We start from the raw sequence: 12,124 nt of genomic DNA, 5'->3' as shown, positions 1-12,124 counted from the left end.
AAATTATTTTCTAATCATTATCACTACTACTTTCTATCCTTTCCTCCAGTAACTTTACCTGTCATGATTACTTCCAATGTAAGTTTTAAATTCTAGTAACAATTTTTCCCCTGGGCTCATCACAATTTCTCTCAATATATTCCAAAAGCATCCTCTACTCAGCCCAACACTTCATTTCACACATTCATTCATTCACTTCACAAGTGAACAACATTAAAGTTTCTAAAGCACTTTCACATGACTTTGATCTGACCTTCATACCAACCCAGTGATGGGTACAGGAGACTGCTGGTAACTGCTTTATAGATGCCAATCTCCAATTAGGGATCCTGAGCTGGAGTCTCACAGCAAGGAAGAGACTCAAGCCTCCTGGTCTCTTGTCTCATGGGCTCTCCTCTGTACCAGGCCCTGCTCCTTACCCTGCCAGCAGAGCTCCTTGAATGTTCTACAACCAGCTTCACATATAAAGTCACTAATTTTTGAGCAGAGTATATTCAAACCTCTCTCCCTCTTTTTCTACCTAAGTTCAATGACATGATCCATGAGTACAAAAGTTTTTAGCCTCTAAGAAACTTTTGAAGGACTTTACGGGTAGCTTTGAAATCTCCCATATTCAGTATTGAAACGATACTACAAAAACTGAAAATATAAAAAGGCATAAAAAATTTAAGAAGTATAGAGAATAAATTATTCTAATTTTCCTCCCAAGTCTGGCAATGCAGTTTCTTTAAGGTGTAGAAAAAAAATAAGCTTTCTTTAAAGACTATGGCCAGGTCCCTGTAAAAAAAAAAAATTAATGTACATAAATATTTAAAAGACTAGAATGTTGAATGATTTCATCTAGTACTACTAACTAGTAGGGGTAATAAATCCATTCAGGCTTAACAGTCTCCATTTCTTGGTAATATTGTTTGGAAAGTTTTAAACAGGTAGTATGTTTTCCCTCTAGGGTACTTATTTGCTTGAGATAATTTTCTACTTAGTATTTTTAATTAGTAGCTTAAAAAAATGCATCTTAGAAACAGTCTACCATAAACTTTTGAATTTCATCCCCTGCCAGGTTTGATTCTCTAGCATATAAAACTAAAAGACACATTTCCATTTTTAAATGATTTTTATCTTCTTAAACTTTTTTTTAAGCTAGAGAAATTACACTTCAAGATGCATATATGTGAAGGGGGCTAAATTAGGAGTCTGAGATTAGTAGATACACAGTATTCTGTATAAAATAGATAAACAACGAGGTCACACTGTATATAGCACAGGGAACTATATTCAATATCTTGTAATAACCTACAATGGAAAAGAATATATGCACCTGTGTACTTGCATGCTTTTATGTATAACTGAACCACTTTGTTTGTATACCAGAAATTAACTTTGTAAATTTCAATACTTAACTTTGTAAAAAAATTACAATACTTCAATTTGTAAAAAAAGATGCAGTGACAATAATTACAAAGGTAAGATACGAATAAACAAGGAACAGAAATGTGTATAGCTTACTCATATCTGTATTAAAAAGTTGTTATATAAATATGTACATCCATAACTATTTCTGGAGGGATACAAAAAGGAAACTGACCTTTTGTTTTATCCTATTTTCATCATCTGTTTTTTGCCATGTGTGCATTGTTTTTTCAACATAAAAAGTTGATACTAGAAGAGGAAATTCTCTGCCAATCATCATTATAGATCTCTAAAAAGAAACATGAGGGACTTCCCCAGTGGTCAGGTGGCTAAGACTCCACACTCCCAGGGCAGGGGGCCTGGGTTCGATCCCTGGTCAGGGAACTAGATTCCATATGCTGCAACTAAGATCTGGTGCAGCTAGCTACATCAATCCATCAATCAGTCAATCAGTAAATCAATAAATATTAAAAAGAAAAAAGGTCCGCTGGGCTACTCCTATGATCACCCAGGTTTGCTGCCGGGTCCTGGGAGTCTGTGTGGCTGACGCAAGATGTGCTTGCCACCAAGATGCACAGGCTTCTTATCAGAAATGATACCACAAATTATATCAATACTTTCATTCAAACCTAGTAATCTACCTAAGTTATCATTCCCGCAGCTCAGAACTTCAGGGGGTGGAAAGAGAAAAAGTGAAAAGACTGTGCAAATAGAAACAAGCTGAACTGACAATTGAGTGGAAGCAAAGCTTCGTGGAGAGTTATTATGTGTGGGCAACAAACTGAAACCACTTGGATCTCCGTTTCCAAGAGGAGTTTGTCATGTCTAATTCAAACTCAGCAGTGTGGTTTTTTGCAGGGAGAGATTCTGAAAAGACTCAAATAATGAGCCATTAGGTAGTCAATGGACAATGCAAACATACTTAAAACATCCAGCTAACAGGCCCGTCCATGAAAAGTCAGGACTCCCAAAATGTAATACTGACGGCTGTTCAATGAAATGATTCCTCAAATTAGTCACATGCCAACAAACAGTCACTGAATAACTAGAGGGGGGTGATGTCCTGGGAATTCAGAATAGACGGGGATTCCTGCCCTCAACAGGATCATATGTGGAAAGAAGACGAGGTGCACGGGCTACCGCAGCCTACAGGATCTGCTCTAGGGGAAGTCTGGAAGATAGCCGCGAGAGACAGAAATTAACTTGTGGCTCAGCTGGTAAAGAATCTGCCCGCGATGCGGGAGACCTGGGTTCGATCCCTTGGGTTGGGACAATCCCCTGGAGAAGGGAAAGGCTACCCACTCCAGTATTCTGGCCTGGAGAATTCCATGGACGGAGGAGCCTGGTAGGCTACAGTCCATGGGGTCACAAAGAGTCAGAGACGACTGAGCCACTTTAACTTTACTTTTCAACTTAAAAAAAAAGATGTATTTACAATAATTAGAAAGGTAAGATAGAAAAATTTTCTTTTAAAAATCATTTCAGGCAGCAGAGAAAGTTTCACACAGGAGGCTTTTTTAAGCTCAGACTTATCTGCTACTAGTGGGAAGAAGTAAGAGGTATTTCAGGCAGGAGAATTACATCTGCACAGACACCAAGGTGTGGCAAAGGATGTCAAATTCAGAGAAATATACAGTCTGAACAGTCAGAGCATAAACTTCAAATGAACCAGTGTCAGGATCGTGACTGGTGGGGTGAGGAAGAGCCACAAGTGTCAATCAAACACGAGACTAGAGATTTCAGCCAGCAGCCACTGCAAAGCGGTAGAAACACCATGCTGGAGTGCAAGCCAGAGATCACTCGGGTCCAAAACACAGGGACACGCTGCTTTTGAAACAAAGCTGGAGTGGCTGCATGACCAGGCAATGGGCAGGTAAAGACTGGAATCAGGAGCTCTGGTGACTGAGGTCACTTTCTACTGGAGCAACCCTGAGCAAGTAACCCAATTTCTCAGAGTCTTACCTTCGGCACAGAGGCGGCCACTTCTGCAAATGAGACTGCTCAGTGGATCAAACGGCAGAATGAATGTGAAAGGTACTAAGATAGCCTGTGCCTTCCCAAGATGAGTCTCATCCTTCTACTGTTCCCAGACAGCTCCCCTAAACAAGCCCCACATACACCACTGCTGCGACCCCTCCTGACACTATCCCGGCCTAGAGGAGACCCGATCGGGTCACAGTGACGTCTGGTCACCGACTCCACTGCTATCCTTTCCCTCTGGAGTCAGGCAACACTTCTGTGTCTTGCATTTTATAAAGTAGTATTTTGATACTTTCTTACATACTTGTGAAAAAACACCAGGGTACATAGGACGGCACAGGGACATATCAACTTCACTGTTCTAGGTTCCATCCCTCCATCCAGAATGCTCTCCTCCCCTCCATCTTCCTGGTGCCATGCTCATCCTTTTCTTTAGTCAAAGGTCACCCTCGTAACTAAGGCCTTTCCTGAGCCTGTTTTAAACTGTACTCCACTGCTTAACTTTCTTCTTTGCTTTTTGTTTGCAAAGCTCTTATCATAATCAAACAAAGAATATATTTACTTTTTTTGTTGTTGATGATGCCCCTCCCCAAACAGAATGTAAATCTAAAAGGGGAAGGGTTTTTATACACGCTATCCACTACTGTCTTCCCAGGATCCAGAATACTGCCTGGCACAAGTAGTCATCTGACAAATATTTTTGATAAACACACACACATTATCCAACTGCCTCCTATGTACTGAAGGATAACTCATCAATTTTCAGTATTCTACCCCAGGGACCATCTGTTTACTTCCATTGACATTCCAGGTCCTGCAATGAGGAAACCAATGAATACAACACAGACACTGGCCTGAAAAAGCTCGTTATCTAGTGAGATGGAAATAGGTACATTCAAAGTAACACAGTATAAAAGTCACGAGGTAAGGAGAGGGCAGTAGAGACACATAGAGGAGCTTCCAGCACAGCTTGGGAGCACGACAGGATGGTGGCAGGTGGCAGGACCTGAGTACTAAGCAAAGGCATGCTGGTGAAACATTACGGGCAAAAGATTACAACGTGTTGAAGACAAGGAACAGAGAACACATGGGCTGTGTGAGAAATTTAAGCAGCTTGGTATGGCTGGAACAAAAGGAAAATGAAGGTGAGGAAACAGACATAGGCCAGACAACCTCGCTAGGGCCATGGGAAACCACTGAAGCACTGGTAGTGGAGGAGAGGAAGCCCAGACCTCCATTCTGGAAAGGCTGCTCTGCCAGATGCCTGGAAAAGGATGCAGAAGCAACAGAAAGGAAGAGACGATGCTTGTTGCATCAGGTAAGTACACTGTTCCAGAAATTAACCTGCCACACTTCCACCTATATATAATCACTTCTTTCCCTCAATTTATAACCTAGTAGGTCAACTCCTTATTTCAAACAAAAACATACCTGTGATATAAAAGCAAAACAAAGGAAAATTACTAGAGTATAGGGTAAAAAAAGTAGTACAAAGCAGCAGCAGCAGCTACAAAAAAAAAAAAAAAATTCAAAATTTCCCAAAGAAAGTAATATATGAACTAGCCTAAAAGAGACAGTCCTTTTCTTGGCCCAAATTTCATCCTAATTTCTGAAAACAATACCCACTCATAATGATGATGCCCTTGGCAGAGTAACCTGTGTGGCAGAGTTCCGTCATTCCCCTTTCTCTTTTTAAATAAAAAGTGATGAATGAAAGCCATAGATTTTGCCATGAACCGAATGTTTTCATATACTTACAGGCTCTTAGATATGTTTTAGATGGCCGAGGCATCCAAATGCTTTCTCTGCAGTCTGCTCTGGGTCAGAGGAGGAAGAATCCTACCTCAATAGACACTGAACCTTGAATCTGTACACAGAGTAGATTTGAATGTCTAAGCTATTTCCTTATCTATTCTTAAAGTGGTAATTCTCTTAAAATATCCAGTATAAAAAGGAGATAATTTCTGAATGCTGATGCTTAAAAGCTGGTGCATACAAATAAACCTAGAGGCCTTCCATTTTCTAGCAGCACCTGAAACATTTTCAGGTCCCAAAAAGAAGGCAATGTAACTTAAGGCCAAGCTTAGGTGCACTCACTCAGAAATTAACAATAAACTTAAATAAAAGGTGTCAAAAGCATGGGAGTTATGTAGGCATAGTGTGTCTCAACATTTCATCTGTACAATTTCTACTCTCATACCTCTCTGGCTTAAAAATAAATAAGAGTGCAATGCTGTTCAAAGAACAACACTGCATACTGTCTTAAATTAGAGCCATCTTCCTCTGGAGAAGGTAGTTACAAAGCCAGTTCTCCATTTTCCCTCTATTACCTCAGCCTCTCCTAAGAATGCTATAAAATAAAATAAAGGTCAGAGAAGTTAGGGGTGAATCAACATTCACCTTCGGAAAAGGCAATGGTACCCCACTCCAGTACTCTTGCCTGGAAAATCCCATGGATGGAGGAGCCTGATAGGCTGCAGTCCATGGGGTCGCTAACAGTCAGACACGACTTGAGCGTCTTCACTTTCACTTTCATGCATAGGAGAAGGAAATGGCAACCCACTCCAGTGTTCTTGCCTGGAGAATCCCAGGGACGGGGGAGCCTGGTGGGCTGCCGTCTATGGGGTCGCACAGAGTCGGACACAACTAAAGCGACTTAGCAGCAGCAGCAGCAACATTCACCTTACATACTAGAACTTCTGCCTCTTATTAATGCCTGGAAAAGCAACTCCATCTAACATAGCCACTGTGAATGCATTCTGAATGCAAGGCGCTTTAGTCCCTCCAAAGAGGTAAATACGTGTTTTAACTACTTTAGAAAAGCTTTACCGTTTCTCATTAATAAAGTGGAAACTGTGAGGACTTACCCTGTAAAGAGGATGGCATTTGTCCCTGAAACATGGAGCCAACTGGGCGTAGATCTGGAGGCTATAGTAATAGGCTGCCAACTGGAGAGAGAGAGCAGAGTGGGACTGCTTTTCAAAGCACTTGTTAGCATCTAACACCTACAAGGGAGCACAAGAGAAAGAGCTCAGCTGAAAGGAAATCAGCACAACCATCATAAACCATTACACTTCTAGTCTTTACTGTAGAATTTTGGTTCAAACTTTCTATCAAATCGACTCAAGCTCCCCTTAACATGACTACATTAAAATTCAGACAGATTATAAAGGCAGATCCTACGTGTGTGAAAGAAGATTTTAAAATCAAGATTTTAGCTAACATTGCAGACTTTACTCTTCAGACACTGAGCACAGCCCTTCCATTACGTAGAGGAACAACCAGAAGCAAAGGAACATGCAATAAACAGTTCACTGGTGAAAATCCCCAGTAGAGATTTTCAGTTTATTCATTTTTTAAGTCCTTTTTTCTTGGTAAGGGCAAACTTACCTGTGGTAAAGCCAGGAGATAAGCAAGAGCCAAGGTCATATCATTTGGTAAAGCGTCACTTGCTAGCTGTAAGAGAACTGGATGCAGAAAAAAAAAAATTCATTATTTTCTTTGAGGATCCATGTGACAGTCATGGTTACTAAGTGTCATGATTTTAATCCTTCATAATTTCAACTGTAATTATCTTCAGAGAACTTTTTAAGATGCTTTATGAGAAAGTCTATTCAGCACCATCGAAGTACAGATTATATGAAACTATGTTAAATGGTAGTCTTGCCTTAACTCAGACACATTATGCCATTTGCTACTTACATATGTGAATACTGTTAGTGCAGCTACAAAGTCTAAGTGCAAACAGATCAGTGAGGATGTTTCTTCCAGCTAATCTTTCAGTTTTAGAGACCCAGGCCATGCTATACAATTCTGGATATCAATGACAGCTATTGTGGAAGATGACCATGTGAGGACTCATGGTCAGAACAACAACACAGATTTGCAAGAGCAGACTTAGAATAACTCTCTTGATTACTACAGTCATGACAATAGGCTGGGTTCTTTCTCTGTACCACACTCCACGAAAAGAAAACCAGTCTTATGCTTTGATTATATAATATCTTAAAATATCCCAACCATCTACAACTTTTATAAAACTTCTTTATATGAGCAACAACCTATCAATGTTATGGATTTAATAAAACAACACTGCAAATAACATCTGTGTTTATATCCACTTTGTATTAATAAGGAGGCATTCATTTAGGACCTTAAGTGACCAATACCAGATAGTCACTGTAATCACAGTGTAAACTTTTTCTATAGAGAACACAGACTCTCCTGATCTTCACTAATGAAGGTAAACAGCACCTAAATAATTCAAAGTAAGTAATATTTCACTTCGTAAATACACCATATAATTTTATGGTGTTTTACAGGAAACTGAAAATCGCTCAGTCGTGTCCAATTCTTTGCAACCCCATGGACTATACAGTTCTCCAGGCCAGAATACCAGAGTGGGTAGCCTTTCCCTTCTCCAGGGGATCTTCCCAACTCAGAGACTGAACCCTGCTCTCCTGCATTGCAGGTGGATTCTTCACCGGCTGAGCCTAGATGAGCCAGCTCTAAGTGGGTGGAGTATGAGAAGTGACTAAAACTCAACATGTCCTGTGCATGACTCATCTAAAAGGGAATGAGGCTTCTTGCACAGCACCTCTAGTAAGAGAATCTGAGTTCTCTAAATACGCATTTCCTCTACAATTGCAACCTCCAACCTCATCTAGCTTTTTTCCACTTTATTTTTACTTCCTTCAGATATTTCCCTTCCTTATGTACAAAAGAAGCCAGTTTTCAAACCACCCCCCTTTTTCTGGCTTTTACAATCTAAACCTACTCATCAAAACCAGCCCTGTCTCTTCATGGCTCAGGAGCCCTTATTCCAAGTGAATGGCCGATGCCCCAGCTAATGGAGGACCGTCCCTCTCAGAGTTGTGTTTGGAGCTGGTCTGAGCCCTGCCTGGGAAAATCACCCAGTCCCATTACTGACTTCCAGTCAAATCTTTTTTGTCTTTTTTCTTTCCTTTCTTTCCTTGTTTTCTTTTTGTTTTTAATTCTATCATCAGCTCAATCTTACACTCCATTTAATGTGCATTTGGCGATTTCCAAAAATCAAAGCACCTTCAAGGGATGAAAAAATACGCTACCCCTGAAGATATTCCTAAGCATATGCTCCAGATCCTGAAGGAAATTTCAAAAGGAGAACAACCCAACAAAAAACAAAAACAACAAAGAACAGTCATGACGACTTGGCTGGAATAAAGCAGAGTTCCCTTGAGAGACCTTTGTGAGGGAAAAACTAGATCTGAAAATATAAGTTCCAATAGGTTTATTTTTCAAATAGTTATATTATTTCACAGATACAAGTCAAAAGATGGTCACCAGTGTTTCTTGAGCATATATCATTGAATACAAAGCTGTTAGCAGGCAAACGAGAAAAGAAATAATTAATTTCCATGCGCTAAAAGTAATGACAAAAATCACCCAGGAGTCCAAAGAATCATTGTTATTTTTACAAATAGTGAAAATAATCACTTTAAAATACAAATATTTGCTCCAAGTGAATAATAACCACAAAAGTTTCATTTCATCTATACAGCTCTTGTGTCTGACTCTTGTGACCCCATGGACTGTAGCCTGTCAGGCTCCTCTGTCCATGGAATTCTCCAGGAAAGAGTACTGCAGTGGGCTGCTATTTCCTTCTCCAGGAGATCTTCCCAACCCAGGGATTGAACTCGGGTCTTGTGCAGCACAGGCAGATTCTTTACTGAATGAGCCACCAGGGAAGCCCCATATTCATAACAGTATTCATCAATTTTAAAACTTTTCTGCAATTTATAATGCACTGACATTTGACGGGGAAGAGTCTTGTCAGTCTGGGCTATTGGCAGACTAGTCAGTTGCCAAGTAAAGCAAACAGCTTCCCTGCAGGCACACCACTGATGTGCAAACCAACCAGCTCAGCCAATTCTCTGAACCAGCCCCTTTCTCAGGCTTCTGCATTCCAGGCGCAATATCACCTCTGCCCTGATCACCCCAGGGCCAACTGCTAGATAGCCAGAAATCACCCCATAGCCCAGAGTCCACCAAAGTTACCCAAACTCTTCATCTCAAGCTTGCTCAAGCGTGCCTACCAGACCTCGCCTGTTATTTCCCATGAAAACCCATACTCTGTCCCCTTCATACCTTCTGCCTCCCTCTCCCTCTCTCTCTGCCCTGAGGTAAAGACACAGTGAGAAGGCAGCTGTGTGCTAGCCAGGAACAGATAACTCACCAGAACCCAACCACACTGGCATCTGATTTCCAGTCTCCAAACTGTGAGACCAGGAATTTCTGCTGTTTAAGCCACCTGGTGTATAGTATTCTGTCCTGTCAGCCCAAGCTGAATAACACAGACAGAAAATGAGACATACAAAATTGATAACTCTGTCAGTATGTATCAGTCTATCAACAATCTTATGCTATTACAAGCAGTGAACATGTACCGTACTTTCCATGTTTGTGAATTCATGGAATAAATTCCTAGAAGCGGAATTACTAGGTCAAATAATACCCACAACTATAATTGTTATAGCTATCGCCAAATTGCCATGTGTTTTTCAAATTCTCATTTTAAGCCAAGTCCTCGTTGCAGCATTTCCACCAGGACTGCCATTTAGCTGGCATATCTCACCCATTTGAATGCCCTTTCGGCCCATTTCTCAAGAGGCCTCTTGACATCTACTTCAACCACAGAAGATGAAGATCGCTTAAAGTGAGTCCAAAATCCTCTCCACAGGGTAAGCTTCATTGATATGAGTTGACTCCTCAGAATTAAACCTAAGAGAAAGGTACCCTGGCTTTCTGGTTCGTCTTTCTGGGAACTTGATGTCTCAGACTTTTGCCCCACTCTCATCAGACGAACTCCAGTGAAATCCAGAATACTACATCCGATTTAAATTCTTCTGGGATTGGGTTCTCTTACTTGTACAGCCCTCCTGCAGATGAAAAGTATGTACTCTGGATAAAGCATAAAAAACAGGTATCTTAAGGCACTGGCGAGGCACTGAAAGCAGACAGAAACTAGAGGGTAGATGCCATTTGGAAAATGAAATGACACCAGTGAGTTTCCCATCTTTACAGCTTCTATCCTGAGGGCAAGCTTCTGACTGCTCCTTGCTAGGCAGGTAAAATTCAGATGGAGAACTTGAAGTCTTAAAGAAAGACAGCCCAGAAAAACCACAACAGCCAACAAGAGAGATCTGACAGTTTCTTAAAAAACTTTGGCTCATCAGCTCCACCCTTAGATAGTTACCCAGAGAAATAAAAACAAAGGTCCGTAAAAACACAGGTTCACAAAAACACTGTGTAAGAGTTCACAGCAGCTTTTTCAGAACAACCCTCAGTTGGAAAAAGCTCCCATGTCCCTCACCAGGAGAATGGGTAAACTGTGGTATATTCATACAGTGGAATACCTTTCAGTTATTAAAAAATAAAAAAGAAAGAAAGAAAGAGTAGAAAAAAACCTACTGATAGAAGCAGATAAATCTCGTTTCACATAAAAGAATATATCCTGTTTGATTCCACTGAATGAATTCTAGAGGAGTCAAAACTCATCTACAGCAGGGGAAAAACTGAACATTTGTCAGTTCTGATTAGGAGTGTGGGGTGGGTGTTTTCAGGAAAGAGGCATCAACTTTCTGGGGTGACAGTAATGTTCTGCATCTTGAAAAGAGTCAGGGTTACACAGGTGCTGTGCTTGTCAAAAGTCACAGCTTTATGTCTACACTTAGGATTTTTGCATTTCATTGTTTGTAAATGAAAAAAATAAATAATAAATCCATTGTAAAATAAAAAATTAAGAAATATTGACTCTAGTTAAAGATACTCACAGTGCATGTCAAGAGGTGAAGAGTAACAATGCCTACAACTCTGAAATGTGTCAGAGAAAGAAGCTGTATTTGGTGGGAGGACTACAGCAAGTGTAGTAAAATAGTAATTGTTGAAATCCAGGTGGAGTGTATATGGGAGGTTCACTGTAGAAGTTTCTTGACTTTTCTATGCATTTGAAAATTTCCTTAATAAAATATTTATGGCAGAAAAGGGGAAAAAAATCCTTCTGAAAACAGGGTCAAATGCTCAAGCTCCCCAACAGTTATTTCCCAAACAGGGTTCCGTGTGGACAAGTATACACGTACCTCCTCTCCGGCACTCAGGCAGCTGAGTTTCCAGCCACACAAAGCCTGTGGCCTCCCTGCTGCTCCAAGACGGGAAAGGCCACCATCACCGGTATCAGGCACAACAGCATCTCCTACATCCCCAGGTTGAAAGGAAAGGGATCATGTCTCTTCCCTGATCCTTAAGTCACTTTGTGACATTTTTTTCTCCCACAGCCAGATCACAGCTCATGAATCCCTACAACCCAAGTACTGACCCAGAACCCCTCCTGACTAACAACTGAATTATTGAAGGAAACCAACTTGGTGGGGGGCTTGGGGGAAGATGAGAGGAGAGAGACAGGAGGAGGGGAAAGGGGAGACACATCATAACTGCCCACACTTGACCCCATCCCAATTTTCTCAGCAGCCCTCACTGAGACGCAGTTCAAACCCCCACATATAGGAAGCTTCTCAGACCTTGAATCTGTGAGCCATGTAAAGCTACATATGACAAAATTATCAATGAGGATCTGAAGTAGACCAGAAACCACAGGGTTTCAATAGGATGGGATCCACCAGATATCTTGCTGGGTGTAGACTGTATCGCAGTGATTTTTCATTACCATTTAAAATACATGTATTTATTTAAAAAAAAA

At 40.8% G+C, this 12,124-nt stretch overlaps 1 protein-coding gene across 1 annotated transcript in view; it reads right to left on the bottom strand.

The window, feature by feature from the left end:
* The window catches only part of NBAS (NBAS subunit of NRZ tethering complex), a 331,331-nt gene that overhangs the window by 117,834 nt on the left and 201,373 nt on the right, over nt 1-12,124 (bottom strand). Inside the window, exons 39-40 of the mRNA XM_040225023.1 lie at nt 6,781-6,857; nt 6,258-6,395 (exon numbers count right to left, since the gene is read on the bottom strand). Coding sequence (XP_040080957.1) covers nt 6,258-6,395; nt 6,781-6,857 — 215 coding nt within the window. The remainder of the gene's footprint in view (nt 1-6,257; nt 6,396-6,780; nt 6,858-12,124) is intronic.

The sequence above is a fragment of the Oryx dammah genome, unplaced genomic scaffold, assembly GCF_014754425.2.
Source record: "Oryx dammah isolate SB20612 unplaced genomic scaffold, SCBI_Odam_1.1 HiC_scaffold_25, whole genome shotgun sequence".
In the NCBI taxonomy this organism is placed as follows: Eukaryota; Metazoa; Chordata; class Mammalia; order Artiodactyla; family Bovidae; genus Oryx; species Oryx dammah.
The sequence above is the reverse complement of the archived record's forward strand: the minus strand, read 5'-3'. Positions and strand labels throughout refer to the sequence as shown.